Source organism: Zophobas morio, unplaced genomic scaffold, assembly GCF_036711695.1.
Source record: "Zophobas morio isolate AGI-343-1 ecotype UQ-CSIRO unplaced genomic scaffold, CSIRO_AGI_Zmor_V1 ptg000002l, whole genome shotgun sequence".
Classification (NCBI taxonomy): Eukaryota; Metazoa; Arthropoda; class Insecta; order Coleoptera; family Tenebrionidae; genus Zophobas; species Zophobas morio.
Window position 1 is genome coordinate 21,742,686 of NW_026972107.1, and position 18,294 is coordinate 21,760,979.

An 18,294-nucleotide genomic window follows, 5' to 3' on the forward strand; every position below is an offset into this window, starting at 1 on the left:
CGTGATTTAATTATGCAAGCACTCTATCGCTTAATTAGGATGTTTGAATGTACAGTAATAGAATATTCGGGGAATGATCTGAAAGCATCCCTTTTAAGTGTTTTGAATATTTAATAGTGTTCACGAAAGTGGTTCGGCGACGTTCATCACCAATACATCAACCTTCTTCATTACATATTATAACCCGCATTTCTTCGACGCAATTAACTATTCCTTCTGAGACAAAGAAACGCCCCAAAGAAGGCTCTCAAGTCCTCAATGTAAGCCGATACAACTCTCTAATCCTACGTGGGAGAGTGCAACGGCAGGATAAGATTGTACACCACTCCGGATCCCAGCATTTATCTGACCATGGCGGGCTAATTACCGCAATCGTCAGAATATCGACTCGCCGCTGGAAGTCCATAATCACATGGCCGTAAATCAGGCTAATTACGAGTCAGCAATGAATAATTACCGGCGAGCTTTTTTCGGCAACAGTAAACGTCTTTTTACTGGTCAATTTAGCGCCTGCGTTACCCCCAACACGAGCCGACGCTCACGTGAAACGCGATCAGTCCGACGCGGACGTCTGGGAAGCGTCGGCGGTGTCGTCTTCGAGGGCGCAATGTCGCGAGACGAGCTTTAGTACGGTTCGGGTCAGCAGCAGCGATGCCGGTCGAGGAAGAGCTGCACCTGAACGGCGTCGGGAGGACGCAGATCTACCAGCAGCCCTCCACCGGAGAGAAACACGTCCTGTTTTACCCCACAAGCCCTGCGCCTTCCGTCAATTCCGAAGAGCGAAGGAGCTGGTCTCAGGCTTCGTCTTCGGCTGTTAACACGCAGGTGAGTCAGTCTGATCACCAGCGGCGAGGAAAAACTTTCGAGGACTGAACTTTTTTGGAAATACCTTGTTGCTTTTCGGTACTGTGGAAATGTTAAGTGAGCTGCGGTCGTGTTTACTATCATAAGTAGTCGTAAGAATTTCTCTCAAGAAAATGTGCTTCTGATCTAATTTTCTCTAGATTTACCTACTGGTAATAATTACGACTAATTAGGTGACAAGAATGCTCTAGTTGTACTTAAACATAACATTTTAGAGACGTTTACGTCTTTACGGAATACTTGAGTTTGAATAATCAATTTTACACTTAGGAAAGACGTCCAAATATGTTGCGGTCACGGATCGTTTTTTATACACATGTTTTGTCTGTTGCTCTCCTTATCAAGCACTTGTCCTTTTATTAAGGAAAAATACAATTCTGTGCCTGTTTGTTACATTGTCCAAAGCACACGATTTTTTTTTGTATTTTAATGTTTGTTGAAATAATATTTACAATTTAATTAGTTGCGAACTTTCGGTTTCAGCTTACAAAAAATAAATAGAGCAAGTGAACAAGATGTTTTAAAATTCCCCTGCTTTTAAAATTAACATCAAACAATAAAAAACCTTTGCTTGAAATGGTGATCTGAATGCAGATGTTTGTTCGAATACCGAAGCTATGCATGAGGACTGAAGCGAAGTTCCAAAGTTTCCCCAGCTAATTTGCGCCTAAAACTAATTAACTAAAGTGACTTATTTTGTTTGACAAAAGAGTTAAATACCTTGCGGATCATCTACCAGGGATCAGTTTTTTAACAAATTTTTTGTGCAGCTATGAAAAGAAGGATTTTTTATTTTAGCCTGTGTTAAATTATAATTTATTTTAACGACGGTAATTTCAACCTTTTTTCATAACAACGTAGAAAAATGTATTTGCGTTTACTGCAGAAGCATGTTGAATAGTAATTACATCCCTTACGTATGGTAGTTAATAACACCCCCAATAACTTATCATTCATTTCCAACGACTTACTTATAGCTAACAAAAAAAAATAATAATACATGCACTACCTACTGACACAGAAACAAAGCTCCCAGCTTTTACCGCTACCTTGAAATTTTTTTATAAATTTTTTGCTGCAGCTTATTATTATTAATAAAGCTGTTTATTATTCAAGAAATGATGTTTTTATAAGGTTCAGCATATACCAAGAATTATGCATTTCATTATGACAAGGCATAATAAACAATGAAACTACCATAAATTCGAAAGCTGTTAAAGATGAGGAACTGTTCAAAGATGCATAGCGCACTTTAAATGTAAAACTTTTTGAACCTTCCTGTGTTATTGGTATTTTTATAACAGTTTAAAAATCGAAAAATATAAATAAATTAGATATATCACATTTGCTGACTTTAGTTAAACAATCTTTTTTGTTGTTACTGATCTGTAGATAATGATGAAAACATTTCTCTTTGAATAATTTAATCTTTGAGTCCAATGATAACTTGTTTAGCAAGAATTTATTAGACATAACATAACATACAGCGGTCAGCGAGTCTCAAGATACGAAAGTATCAAAAGGTCTCTTTCTAACATTTTAGAAGTTTGTTTCATGGAACTATCAGATCAGTGTTTGATATAGGTTTTTTTTCATGAGAGTGACCTTCAGGTAAAAATATACTGACATCTGTTATTTAGGTAAGTAGACGGAAAATTACACAAAATAAGTGCTGACAAGGTTGATCACGCGTAGATAGCATTAAATATTACGTTTGAATTACATTAATAACTTTTATTCTATTTTAGAATCATAATCGATATTCAACAATTTTATTAAAACCAAATTCTTCTACCTTTGGAATAAACGTTTTCCGCTTCTTCAGTTTGCATTTTAAAAATCGAATTTTTTAACAAACAAACAACGTGGTATCTATAACATCAAAATAATAGCCACCTACGTATTAAAGTTCGCATCGGTACAATTCACACAATCTTGCCGGAAATACTCAATATTTCGTTAAAAATATTTTAGGAACTAAAGTAGGATAAAACGTTGTATGTGCCAGGGCATAATTGTCGATTGTAGCCCTCGGGAAATTAAAAGCACTCCTTCGTCGGGCTTGAAACATTCCCTCGTGCCATAATCTCTCTAATTATACCCTTAATATATATTTATATAAATAACTATTATAAATAAAGTATTCCACTATTTATGCCCAACAGACAATTTTGAAAGTATAACTGTGAATTTTCTAGAACTAATTTTGTAAATAAAATTCTGAAAACTGATTACAATTCTTACTTTCTTAGGGTTAGCATATTTCAATATGGAACAAAATGTTTATTGTAACACTTGCTTCCTATTATGTTCACACTTTTTGAAAGTTTAATATAATATGCATTACTAGTGGGATTTTTGACCACTATAAAAAATTGATAAAAAATAAGTTAATTTCATTGAAGGTGACATTGTAGTTCAACTACTGCGCCTGTGGTTGTGGTTTTAACTAAGTTTACAAAAAGGTTGTAACAAAAAAAAATCCAAAATTATATATAAATTCTGAAAAGATTGTTAACTTACTGAAAAAAAAAACAGAGCACTCAAGAAATTACAAACCTAGTTAATTGGTAAATTAGCATCATCGCGGCAATTTTTTCACTGAATAGGTTTAAATGATACCACATTTTCGGTTTGAAACTGGAAATTCCAATAACATTTTTTTTAACAAAAATATTTTGGCGATTCATAGATTATTATCACTAGGGCTAGGCGGTTGAAATTTAAGTGTTTCATATTAACCCCTACTACTATAAAATTATCAGAAAAATAATGTTAACTGAACGTCAGGGCAACTGAAGGCGGGCAAAGCAATTAATTTATTACTTATTACTTATTACTGATATATTATAACGGCAAGCACTTTTGTTTTGCAATCCTACTTTAGATGAAGTTCAAGTTAGTTGAAATAATACATAATAAAAATAAAATAACTCAATTTACACAGTTCCAACCCGGAAAACGATCATGTATTGATTTCGACCGTGGAAATCTCCGAAATTATTAGTTGAAATAATCTTCTAGTTAGAACGATCTGAGTACGGAATTAAACAATTCTACACTTAAGTGATAAATTGAGCTGTGCTTGTTTAAAAGGCAATAGATACAATTGTATAAAGAAGCCTTTACGCGTTCAGAGCTTTAATTAATAAATTTGCAATAATGATATTTTGGCACTTAGCTTATTTGAATGGCATTATTTTCCAATTACTTGCAAAAATATATTTAGTTTTTACCAAAACATGTGGTGTTTTTTACAGAAAAAAGCTGGACCGAAAGTGCTAAATTACATGATCACGAACCTTGTGAATACTCTTGAAAAAATATAAACATGACTAATAACATTTAACTGTTGCGCATAAACGTACAAAGTAAGAAATATTAATGCTTCGTCTTGCACTGGTTGTTCTACATTTTACACCGACCCGAACCCTGAACAAAACACTAGACAGTATTAGACGATCGAAGGTTCAGTTGTGGTCGTTGTTGGTTGACAGCACGTTCGGTCTTTGCGTATCATTTTTACATGTTGTTTTACGGCTGTCTTATTATTTCTCATTTCCGTGCTCTATTTGTGAGTTACCGCAATATATGTTTCGAGAAAAAACTTTTTTCCTTCGCCGTTATTTGTTTTACGTGAACACGTTAATTTACGCTTCGTAGTAGCGCGAGAAAGAATTCTTGTTTACTTTCGGCATTTATTCAATTGGATTCACTTTTGGATTTATAGCTTAAAAGTGTTGCTAACTTTCGTAAAAACTAACTCTTTGCCGCGACTAAGTATGGTAACGATTTTAATTAGAACATCAGAAACATAAACATTGTGTAGAATTAATTCGCTGAAAGTCGCGGTATCAAACAAATCGTCTTTAGTTGCCCTTAAGCTATTTTTTTAATTGTGCCAAAAAAATAATCGTTGATTAAAATGGATATTGTAACGGTACGTGTTGTCAAACTACACTGCGTTTCAAATAAAATGCACCACCTAGAAGGAGTAGGCGTAGAATGTTGAAATTTGGTGGAGAAGACTATTGCACGTAGACAAACATTTGATTAAAATTTCAAAGAAAAAATAAAATGTCTAACACAAGAAATGTTAATAATGTGTTAAAATTCCACGTGCACGAATACAAGACTGTATTCTTCTAGGCATGCTTAAAATGAGATGATCTATTGCCTGCTGGGGTATCTCATTCCAGGCATTTTGAATTTGTTGTAGACATTCTTCCAAAGTCTTTGGAGGATGTGGTAAATTGCGCAGCCTTCTATGCATTAAATCCTAAACATTTTCGATTGTTGATAAATCTGGTGATAGGGCAGGCCAGGGTAAGAAGTTGACGTTATTTTCGTCAAACACTCTTTAAGTTAATATGGCCACATGAGGCCACGCATTATCTTGTTCAAAAGATGTTCTTCGACGGTTCGAGAGATAAGGAAAAAGAAATTGATTTAACACGTTAACGATGTAATGCCGGGCATTTAGCGTGCCTGGAATGAACACTAAGGGAGTACTTCAACAGATGTGTATACCATCCCATATCATTACTCCAGGTGTTAGAGCGATATGACATCTCTGTACAAATTCCAGATTTTACCTTTGGCCTCAAGGCCTTCGAACACGTATGCGTCCATCAGAGTGCCACAAACAAGACCTAGACTTGTTCCTAAACATTATGACATTCCACTATTACAGCCATTGCTGCCTGTCTTGGTACCAGTGAAGCCTGGTAGTTTTGTGTTCTTGTGGTAAGGGAAGTTTGCAGTTTGGACGATAAGATCTCAAGCCAAAGGAACGAATTTGGCGGTAGATGGTACTCCTCGGATTCTGTGCCCAATTGCTGTCATCCAGTCCATCCCGACTGATCGTTATGGTTACCAAGGGTACTGAATAACACTTCTTCTTAGCAAATGATCTTCGCGTCCTTGGGTGACTCTGAAACGGTCGGTACCCCTGCGACGCATTTGTAGCTCTTCGTTGTTCCATTCTCGACTTGTTCTTAATATCGTAGAATCCGTTGGGCCGAGTCTTCTGGTGATTTCCCGAAATGGTAAACTAGCCTCATGCATCCCAATCATTCGCCCTCTTTCAATAGGTGTTATCTGTTGAAAATTACCTCGTGTGTGAACTCGTAGCATTTTTGCAAGCACAATAATGACAAATGTCAAGTAAAATTGCAAAAGAATCTTACTCAAGTATCTTTAAAACATAATCAAAAAATTAATAAAAATCGAATAACACTCGGTATATTATCTAAACAAGTAGTAGTTTTTCTTTCAAATTTTAATCAATTGTTTGTCTATATGCAACAGTCTTCTCCACCAAATTTCTACATTCTACGCCTACTCCTTCTAGGTGGTGCATTTTATATGAAACGCAGTGTATTAGTGAAAATTACACTAATGTAACATTTATAAACTGTCTGGCATAAACCTTTTAGATGAAATCTCTTGTATACGTTCTGTTGCCATTCTACCATTCCGCAGTCATTTTTACTGTAAATAAACTCAAGCAAAGAGGACACCCTTGCCGTACTCTTTTATTTGTTGTGAAACATTTGCCTTTTTCCATTCACCAGTCTGCAGTTTTTAATTAATTCTCTAGAAAAAATGTCTTTGTAACACGGTCGCAACATTCAGTCGCTGCGCGTAAGTGATTATGCTTGTAAAAGTTTATTACTTGAATACACATACAGGGTGTTTCATATGAAATTCCTACAAAACTATTGTATTATTTATTACAGACGAGATAGTGCTATGGAAATAATTTAAAAATGAATGCGGATGACATGCTATGGTACAAAAAAAGCTAAGTTATTACATCCAATATTTCACCTGGTGATGGCAAAAAAACTCATGTAACAACAACAAGGTAACGAGAAAATTCGTTCGTTGTAGTTAAAACAAAGCACAATGTTTTTATAACATGTCACAAAGAATGCCTCTCCACGCTACGAAGTTATTCGTTCGGAAATATATTTTGTTAAATCAACATTTTTAACGACCAATTGGATCGGTGCTGATGATGATATATTATCTTCCGGACGGTATGAAAATTTCATAATTACTGCACCGTTAAACAAAACGCATTGATTATTGGATTTTGTATAATATTTTTCAATTCAGCTGGTATGAAAACAAGTCATGTAAAACATTTGGTTATTTTCAATTCGCTTCATCCGTATTTCATGGAACAACAACTCGTATTAAGACAACTTTGTCTGACCACGATTTCGTTGCCTACCTGAATAAAACATCAAAAATCGTCGGATATGCTTTAAAATATTTATGATCCCGCAGTAGAGCTCCTATCAAGTTCTTAATTTGAGGCTTATTCTAATAACGATAAAATATTCAACCTTCCCGTCTTGACGTCTAATTTGTTGCATACTTGAAATCTAACAATTTTTTGCATCGTACGTTCAGGGAGCTTAATTTTCTTTTAATGTAGTCCAAGTTTTCATCCCTATAAAAAGCACCATTTAAAAAGCATTACCAATATGAGCGAAGGCACTCGCATACAAGCTTGCCTTGTAAATATTTGTGTTGTCGTTGAATTAATGTACTACCGTAATTTATTCATCGACTGTGGGAAAACTTGTTTATAGCAGACGAAAATTGGAAAATACTTTTTTCTCTGTACTTGTGACAGTTAGTACACATTACTGGATTAAAAAATTAACCCGCTGCGAAAATCCACAACCTTGTTTTTCAGTTTACAGTTTTGTTTGTGTATATTTGTTAATGATTTAATAAAGTTAGTAGTTAAACACAGTTTTTCCCGAATGAGTAACGATTATTTCCTCGATACAATTTAGTTCGGGAAGTATCCCATTATGGACTAGTCACGTGAAAATTTTACCTGAATAGTCATGTAAAACTTCACCGGACTAGTCATGAAAGCACGTACAATAACCTGATTCAAATTTAATTATATCTTTGCTATACAAATTACCGTGGTAGAGAATTTTGGTTACAAATTAATTTAATATGAAACATTAATATTAATAATGGTAATATTTGCAACAGACGAATAAGTCATTTCAAAGGTTCTAATTTTAGATCTGAGCAATTAGAAACTTCGTAGATACTTATTTCGGTGACAAATATACAACATAATTATCAAAGACGCGAATAATTTTCCATCCAACGCGCTTTTTGGTTTCGTTAGGACTTTCAACAAGGTGGTAGAATTACGTCACCAGTAGTAGCTTGTATATTCTACAGATTGGTGTAAGTTAATATAAACTGCTTTTCCACTAGGGATATTTCTGTCTGTGGAAATACCATGAGAAAAACATATGGAATCATGACAATCTGTTACTTTTTTTTTATAGTATATACATACTATATTTTAATATGCTTGATTAAAGCATGGCTGATGAACTTCAACCAAACTGTGTTGTTACCTTCAGTATCATTATATGTATAATTTTTTTCTCAGTTCTTCACATCAAACAAGTTCCCGTTGGTGAAGGGGAGATTAATACAACTTGACAAAATGAGCACACTTAACAGAAAAATAATATTGTAAAATTTTTCATGTAGAAATTCCGTCAAACCCGAAACACGAAAAATTTTACTGAAGATTTTTTTTGTAATTTTTCCTAAGGATAAATAACATTTATCATTAACTACCATAAGTTAAATTTGTCCTACATACTGGAAGGAAATAAAACGGACGGTTTTAAATATAATAGAAAAATTTAGATGGTCTGTTTTTCAAAAAACTGAAGACATGAATCTGTTTATAAGTATTTTCATTTTTTTTGAGCATCCTCTATAAGTAGTTGTAAAAAATAAAATCATAGTACTAAAATACCATTATAGACAACTTTAAAGCATATTCCTAGTGGATATTTTTTTTAATTTTTCAGATTATATAGGCCAATGTTTTCGACAAATTGTAAAATGCAACAAAAAAAGAGATTTGTTCATCGCTTTTAGAAATTCTATATACCAAATTCTAAAAGACTTAAAAATATTATCAATGCACAAAAAACACGACACGTCGAAGTAACTTAACTTTCATTGAAGCAATTTTTACAAGATGTTATTAATTTTTTAGAGTTAATAACATTAACTAAGTTTTAATACATTTTCTGTCATCACTATGTGCGCACGAATAAAAGTATTTCACCAAAATTTTAAAAGTTCATTATAGAGGTAAGAGGTTCTATAACAGCTTGTTAAAATGTTGTATGAGTAGTGCTAAAAATGTACACATTATGTATGATACGCCAGATAAAGGAGTTTGTTACAATATGAACTTCTAGTGAGAGAAGTTTTTAAGAGTGTCTTGTAGTTTCGGAGATTTTCAAAATAATCCTGTTACAATAAATTTTAATTAGTTTATGCTTGAAATATAAAATAAATTAACGTCGTTAAAGTGTTTCTAAAGATATTTGGAAGCAGAATTAAATACTTTTATTGTACTCTCAGCGGGACCTAAATGACCCTAACATAAATGTTTCAAAGCCCCGCACCGCAGGTCAGAATTTTGCACTTCATAGGCACAGGAGTCGAAGGTTTCCAAATATCTTTAGAAATACTATATTTACAACATTAAAGTGTCTGCGGTGTCTCTGACAAACCGAACGATTTCTAAACAAAATCTTTGATTTCTTGAGTTGATAACTTCCTGAGCGCAAGCTAAAGAAGCATTATAATCGAGACCATTAGACTTTCATATTTTCTCGATGTGTCATGACCTCTAGAGTACAAAACATAGGACTCCAATTTCCGTCTGTCTGTCTGCCGTTCGTGTGGTCAGATATTCTCCGAAACTACAGGACCGATTGTCGTCAAATTTTATATGTGTATTATGAATATGATGTAGATGGTAAAATGCTAATTAAACTTTGTCTGGTCATCCCCACTAACAATATGATGACGTCATCTCAAAATTTTACATAGTAAATGGGTTTTAAATTGCATAAAATAACATAGTCCTTTACGTGCACTTAATGAATCCCAAGACATCCTGATTTAAAAAAAAAAACATCGAATCTGTGTAACAACATTTTGCAATTTAAATTTGAATCTGCAAAACCGAATGCTTTGAACCTGGTAATAGTATTTAACATTACTAGCACGGTAAAAGGGTTTTTACTGGCGGACAGAAGGAAATCACCTTCTGGAGCCAGTAAAAGCCGTTACCTTGCGTGTATTGTTCAATATTTTATTTGTTTCTCATTTGTAAATAACTATTATAAACTATTAAAAACTTTAGAAGGTCCGATATTTGAAGAAACATCGTATCATCTGCATATAGAATGCTCTTGCAGTGAGTCCTCATATACATTGGAAGATCGTTAACGTACATTAGGAACAAAAGAGGTCCAAGGACAGAGCCTTGAGGTACCCCATGCAAAACTGGTAGTTGCTCAGACCGTTTTGAATTTATAGAAACTAACTGAGATCTGTCACTTATGAAAGATGACAATAATCTGCAACAACAGGGACTTAAATTGTACATATATAATTTTCTCAATAGTGAGGAAGCAGCAATTGTGATTGAAAATTTGCCTGAATCAACTTTGGATGTCAGTTCAACTTATAATAGTTTAAAATATATGGCTGTATGAGCACGAGCAGGGGTGTAAAAATTTTACTGGCTAGCTTTACAGGCTAGCCAGTTAAGTGACATTTTCATGTTGAATACAGTTACAGCTAGCTTGAAAGGAAAATCTTAATTTAGTACTCTGCAATTACAGCGTCTATATGGCATCGGCGTCGCGACGCAAACCACTTTAGTGTTATTTTCAATCGATAAAAAAATTAAAATTTATGATTATAAAAATTTGAAATAGATTGAAATAATGTACTACTACTTTATTTTTGCAATAATTAGTAGCAAGATCTGTTTCAAAACCATTAGTTTAAGCATGTGTTCGAACAGTCGTCCTTCACACTGAACACAAAACTTCTTAACTTGAACTGGTAGGATCTCTATTAGCAATTTTCATAATAAATATTGATTAGAATTAAAACATTGAATCATTTTCAGCAAGCAGCAAAGAAATATTACAGTTGTGCAGGATTTCTGATGTTAAAAGCTATTTATTGGGGTTAGTAACCTGTTTCCATAACAATAATATATGGCAAGTGAAAAAGTCATCAAGTTAACGTGTTTTTTTTTATAGGAAAACTCGTGTGTTCTATTGTTACATACAATAGCAGCACTTTCAATTTCTGTCTAAATATTTGTCATGTTGACATGATTAGAAAAATATGTATCCTCTTATATACAGCGTGTTATTGAAAGGTACGTACAAAATAAAATCGGCAATTGGTCTCGAAGTATGGCTGCTAAAATAAAAAGAAAGTACAGGTAAAAATGTTCTCGTTTTAGAGATAAAAATTATTAAAATGTATGTCCAAATTCGTTGTTCGCCTGTGATAAAAAGGTCATCTTTCGTTTCTATAGCAACAAAAGGGTCTCTTATTTTTTTATTATTGTTACAGCTGCTAGGATTTACTAAAATAAATTAATTTTACCTATTTATCCTTCAGTAGCGTCTAAAAAGGTTGGATAGGAGTTCATTTTCCCCTTATAATTTTGATAACACAAAATAAGTTTTTCAAGCTTCTTAGACTTCGTGAAGAACTGTCAATTTTGTTGTACGTACCTTTCAATAACACCCTGTATAACTGTGTTTGACCATAACTTATTAATTATAATAATTATTAGCGTCTATGGGTGACTGAAGATCCATGGGCGGGTAACCTTAATTGGGATAAAACTTTAACAATTTTTAACTTGATAATTAAACAGTTGCTGACAAACCCCTATTAAAAAAATTTGTTGATTTCGATAAGCTTTGTTACTGATTAAAATTAAGGCACCCTGTACATATACGTCGCAACTTGAAATAATATAAATTTGCAGTGAACTAAATTAAGCTTCGAGCTAAAAACAATGGTGCTTACAGAATTTGAATACTTTATATGTTCTGTACTTTATATCATCTCGGGATATAAGGCCGCAGAGTTTTTTCTGGGACAGTGGTGTACACTCATTTTTAAAAAATTTATAGACCTCCTTATATGTTATTCTTTGCTTTCCTTGGTAGTATTTAGTAATAGCGACGACTAGATTCTCAAATGTTTATAGAACTGTTTGTTTCGCTAGACATTACCATTACCCCACGTAATTCTCCCCATTTCCCAAACAAGTGGAAACTGTATTGAAATAAATAGCATTGGAAATGCAGCTGAAAAATATTTAACCAATCAAATGGCAACTTTCATGATCTCATCTATTAGTTTTAATCTAGTGGAAAAAAAAACGCATCTTCCTTGAAAGCAATAATAGTTTTAAGTGAGAATTTAAGTAAACATTTTAACAAGTCATCTGGGGGCGTTACTTGAATTTACTTCAGTAAAATTAATTTACAAGGTAAAACAGTTTGTTGCTAAGAGGCAATAAGTTGTTCACTGACAACATTTTTACGGTAAATTAAGAACTCGATAATCTTGTCAACACACCAAACCAAATACTGCTAAAAAAACTGATACTATTTTTTAGAGCTCGCTATATCCTTTTCTAGAAAATGTTAAACAGTTTTAAAGGTCATGATCTTCTCAAGTACCTATTCAAAAATGGAATTGTGTGTATACATAAAACATTGAGTAAAGTGAAATGAAAATTTTATTTTTGGATTATTTCGTATAAAATGAGTCTTCCACAGAATTTGTCATTCAAATTAATTCCCACCTGCTGCTTTTGGAAAATCATGCACGCCTTCTGGGAAACCTCGTATGATTTTCGTTGACAGCCTCTCGATTATTTGAATGACAAATTTGTCGGGAAAAATGAGACCACTTGTTAATTTCCGTACGACAAAATTCGAAAATCAAAATTATTAACGCGACACGTCGCAAATTCCGATTCCTCTTATCTAAATTCCTCCAATTGTTCGTCTCTGACCTTTCCCTATCGGCACGGCGGGAAACATCTGCGACATTATTGTGGTGTATAAACGCAAATATAAAATTTTACCAACCGAACAAATCAGACGCGGAACACCAATAGAAAGTATAAAATTACCAGAAATATCAGCACCTGAGCCGGCTGCTGCGCAATTACAAGCTGGAATTCCAAATTTTTCTTTTAAAGGAAGGCAAGGAGGGCACCCTCACCGCTTCTGTCATAAAGAAATATTAGATTTTAACGCGTAAAGAAGCAAACCTGGCTCCGGAACGCAACAACCCGTTTTATTAATCCGGCGTTCGTGTATACATAATAAAAATGGCAATAAACGAAAAGAACATTACGTTGTTGTGTAACTACCTGAATAAATGTCCCGGCAATCTGTAGGAGGCCGGCGTACGTTTTACGATGACGCACGCTGAAAGAAAACAAATCAGAAGACAATTAGATGAAGAGTTTTTTTATTAAATTTTTAATATATGACACTACGAGCAACTTTTCAACAGCAGCTGCAGCGAATCTAAAAAATTCAAACGGCGAGTGTAAAATAATAGTGTAGAACGAGACATTCGCATGAGCTGAGCACACAATATACTCAAAACTGTAATACATGTTAGACGTGCTGTTCCGCATGGTCACAAATGCTACTACTACACTAGGTAGTACTTTTTTTCCAACTATATAGCAAGATATATGAATCTGCACAGACGTCGATATAAAAAGAAAACAATTTCTGATTCAATTAATTACCTTTTATTTAGTAATATTCAAACTGTCAATAAGTATTCCTAGCATTGACGTTGCGGTCTCAGAACTTCCAATTAAATGGTACAAATCTTTAGACATCACTTGCCTGTATTAGATCAGTAATACAGTTGGAGTTGGCACTAAATTATACCCAGACCTATCAGAACTAAAAAGTTCTTACTACTTTTTTAGGTGAATTCACCCACCATTACAGTGACATTACTTTTATTGCCTCCTATATTTTCGGTCTCTAGTGTGGCTATCAAGTAGTAAAACCGTTGTAACCCTAGCATCCCTAATACTAGGATGTTAGTCTATAGCTGCGCTCGCGCCTACCTGCTTTTTTTCTCGAAAACTTGTTGTCAACATAAGATCCTATTAACAGAAAGATGTTTTCTGATTATGGATCCCGTACATTTTGAGAATTTCAGAATTTTCAGATGTTTACGATTTTGCCTCCAGTATCGTTTTCTTGTCTTTCAAACTGTTAGTTATTGTTGTTCACTATTTTGTGACAAAATTTAAACCCCGAAAACATCTTTCGGTTATTGACTCTGGCCGTGAAAGCCTTTAATTCCATAAAATCCGATTGTTCTTCGTACATTATTTTTGTATGCTTATAAAATTGTAGAGCCTATTATTGTTATATAACAACTTTCCACCTTGAAATTTATATAAATGTCAGGACAATAACTGTTCGTAACAGACGTTTTTGATGGAATGTTTATGAAAAATATGTTCATAATGTTGTAAGTTAGCTTGTTAGCTTTGTAACAAATTAGAGAAAATTCAATCCTCTTCGAGATGTGACGACGACCAGGTTTCTCCGTTTATGCTTTTCTGTAAAGGGTTAGATCTTTTAATTATTGGGTTGTAAAATTTTATCGATATACAAAATTAATCTGTAAAGACCAAGTCCACCGACTTTACGTTTCGTAAAATTTCCAACAGTTCTTTGTTTTAACAAAAAATATGCCAAATTATTTTAAAGTTATGAATTCATTAGTAGTCTTCTTAAATAACAAAGCAATATACAAATTTTCAAGAAAGTTAAAGTGATATGAGTATATTGTGTTATTAATTATGTTAAAGTAAGTAGAGTCTGTGATGTTAACCAAATTCTTGTTTCAATTTTTTTATTAATGTTTCTTTAAGTAGATAAGCCAATAGTATTTTTTTCTAATGTGACTAATTTAAAATAACCCTAACTGACGTTATTTACTAGAAAATTTCAAAGCTTCCTCCAATGTAACTCAGCTAAAAAAGAATGATTTAGTTTAATTTCTATAAATAAATAAATGCATCAATATCATTAAAATTTCTCTGTATTTTTAATTGTTAGTACAAATACATAAATTTACATTAGCGTTTACTTTTTTGATACCAGAAAATTTAAATTACGGTTGAACTGAAAATTAAAGCAACATTGTTTTTAATTATTACCTTTCCTACTTTTTCACATAAAAAAACTCTCAACACGTTAAACGCTTTAAATACATATAAAGAAATTGTGGGAAACATATTTTTTAATTTGTTCTGAAAGTGTTATTATTTTCACCAGTTTTTTTTTTAGCAAATACCTCAAAACAGTGTTGTGAATATTATAAACAAGTTATTAATTAAGTGAATTATAGGAGGCACATTTAAAAATTATGAAATTTATTATCATAATAGGATCTATCAGATAAATGATTACTTTCATGTATTATCAACGTTTCATGAGCCCTAGAGTATGAAGAAATATGTTTCGCGTTTCCGTCTACCTGTCGTCTGTGTTGATTTTTATTAGACTGATAATCTCCTGAACCACCGGACTGATTGTTGTCAAATTTTATAGAATGTAATAAATATCGTGTATGAGAAAACGCTAACCAATTCGATGACGCCCCGTCATCATTTTGTGTAGTTAAAGTTTATCTAAATTTCTACTTATATAATTATATATACTCCTCTATGCGTGGTTTATGAATCCGCTTTGATTTTTATCACTACTACTTTGCATTTGTTTTGTTCCGCATATAGTCGAATGGGATTAATGACGGACTTGTTCTCTGCCTCGTGTGGGTCCGAATTCCATCTTTGCCGAGTGTTTTTTTTCACTGTTATTATTTTAAGGATTATATATAAAATAAAATAAATAAAATTTTGTAAAATAAATAAATAAATTTTACAATTTTATTAAATTTTTAGTCACTTTAATCTTATACAACACAGTTAACTAAGTAGTGTTGACAGTCAACGTCTTTTGAGGTTAGAGCTGATTAAACCTTTATAGTGTAAATGTTATACCGCCTGTCTGGAAAATGGCGGATTAACTCTTCAGTACGTTATACACGGGGGTTTCGGGAGTCCCAAAAAAATAATAAAAAAATTCTTTATGATGTACATTACGAAAAAAACGTAATTTTATAAAAATAAAATTGACAACACTGCACACCCCTAATGCGTGAATACGTCCAGCTTACTTTCTGGTTTCTTAGTAACGATGGTGACTGAAATCCACCTTCGCTTTATATCAAGCAAACATTGTTGTCAAATGGAATTTTAGCAAATTATTACAAAAACAACACAGCCATATCTTTGTTCAATCTAACTGAAATGGTAATTAAACATGGTCATGGGCGAGAAAATAATTAACTAAAAGTTTTATTACTAGTTATTGTGATAATGAATGAGCTGTTTAGTTGTTAAACGTAACAAAAGAACCAATTTTAAAATCATTATAACTCCACCAAAATATGAGAAGGATTTTTTTTACAATTTTTCCCAGACTCACCAGTTGATTGTTAAGAGCGTAGCGGAGAGTTAATCTGCCATTTTCCAGACACCCGGTATAAATACATAATTATGTAAACAACAAAACTTTAAGCTCAAAACATTAAGGATCGGTGGTGCTAATGTTAATTAATTATCGACCTTAAGTTATAAACAATTAAACTTTTGTGGGGTTTAGGAATCTGTGATTTGAAATAAATAACTTAATTATTTAAACCGCACACAATTGGGTTGCATTTATAAATAAGTGGGAGTATTTCGATGGATTTCACTTTATATCAGTTATTTTTATATAAGTTTTTATGTAATTTTACTCAAATGTTGAAATGAAACACCTTAAATACGATCCACGTACTACATTAAAAGAAATCGAATTTTTTGCTATATGAAAATAAACTTTTGCAAAAAATTGGAAGGATGGTTTTTAGCTATAGATTTCATGTGAATTTAGAAGACAAAGCCCATATTTAAAATTTAATATGTATCGATCTGTCGTTGAATGTCGTACGGGAAAAAATTCATAAATTAATCTTAAGGTTTACGAGTATAATGTAGGAAGAAATTGCCTATCTCAAAACTCTGAGCTTACTATGTGTTTTATAATTTACAGGTTTTCACCGATATTTATAAACTTCTTTTTCCAATGAACTCCATAAATTGTATAAATTTATTGCCGATATGGATTATAGATAGTTTTTACTGGAATACGAAATGTGTCAAACTTTGTTATGGTGGAGTGATATTGCGTTTTATCAAATAAAATATTAAGCTCGGACTGAAGTAGACAATACCACCATTCCCTAAACTAGTTCATGACCCCAGCATTGATTGGTTTAATTATAGAAGTGCAACAGATCACTTAATTATTTCCGAGTCTGGAGGTCAAACCGCACTTAAGGGTTTACCAATAAACTGGTTTTACGAGCACATTTCTATAACAACGTCTCTCACAGTGGCTAAGTGTAACATCCCTTGGGTTTATTCAACCAAATTTTAATAGTTTTTTTTTTAATTTTAAATTTGAAAGGATGAAGCCACAAGTTTTGTTCAAGAATAGGTATTAAAAAACTAGTTAACAAGAAAAAAAAGGGGACCCGGGTCGGTGTGTTGACTTCGCGTCTGCCTGCTATACCTTGGATCGTGAAAATCTCTGAAAGTACTGGACTGACTACCGGGAAATTTTTGATGTAAAATGCTAGAGAAAATTGGTCTGTTACTCACTAATTTCTTTAGGTACACGAGCTGAACGTAGCGGAACGTGTGTTTAAAAAACGAGTGTCTAGAAGAGTTTCTCAAAAACGTATATAAGGTGCTCGTATATTTGGAAACCTGTACGTGAAGTTTTACGTTTCTTAAATCATTTATAAAACTAATGTTACGTTTTATCTAACGTATATATTAACCTACTGAATCTAACTAAATTAATTTGAAATAAATTTCCTCTGAATTCGAGTTAATTTATCTCTTTGAATTATCATCGAAACTGCGATAAATACCAGACGTGTATTTACTAACCCTTTGAATTACACTCGATTTAATTTTCAAATTAATTATATCCATAACAAAAGTATAACAATCACAAGCACATAATTCAATCAAAACTCGATGTTAGTTAATTATAATGTAAGTACATATACCTGAAAGGAATTCTCAAATCTAACCACCTTCAGAAAGCTCAGCTTAGGTATAAATCATGAAGTTGAATATCATAAGAAAACCAAACAATATAAGTATTTAATTTAAAATTAAAAGCGTACGTTTAATTATTATTTTTTATAATCGAAAAAATCACAGAGATTTCAATCAGATAGTTTACTAAACAATTAGGTCAGGTGGTTGGAGAACCACTGTAGTAATATTTATTTTGCTAAGTGAGTTTCATAAATATAAACTTTTTTTAAGGTAGTATGAAAATTTATACACATTTTTTTATTTATTTGTTTTTTTTTCATTTTATTTTTCTTACAGATCAGCTT

The 18,294-nt window shown here is 32.8% G+C and overlaps 1 protein-coding gene across 1 annotated transcript in view; it reads left to right on the forward strand.

Annotated features, from left to right (window-relative positions):
* The first annotated feature begins 570 nt into the window (after nucleotides 1–570).
* The window catches only part of LOC135130638 (gamma-sarcoglycan), a 321,177-nt gene continuing 303,453 nt past the window's right edge, over nucleotides 571–18,294 (forward strand). The window contains exon 1 of the mRNA XM_064058061.1: nucleotides 571–825. Within this exon, the coding sequence (XP_063914131.1) occupies nucleotides 652–825 (174 nt within the window). The 5' untranslated portion in view covers nucleotides 571–651. The remainder of the gene's footprint in view (nucleotides 826–18,294) is intronic.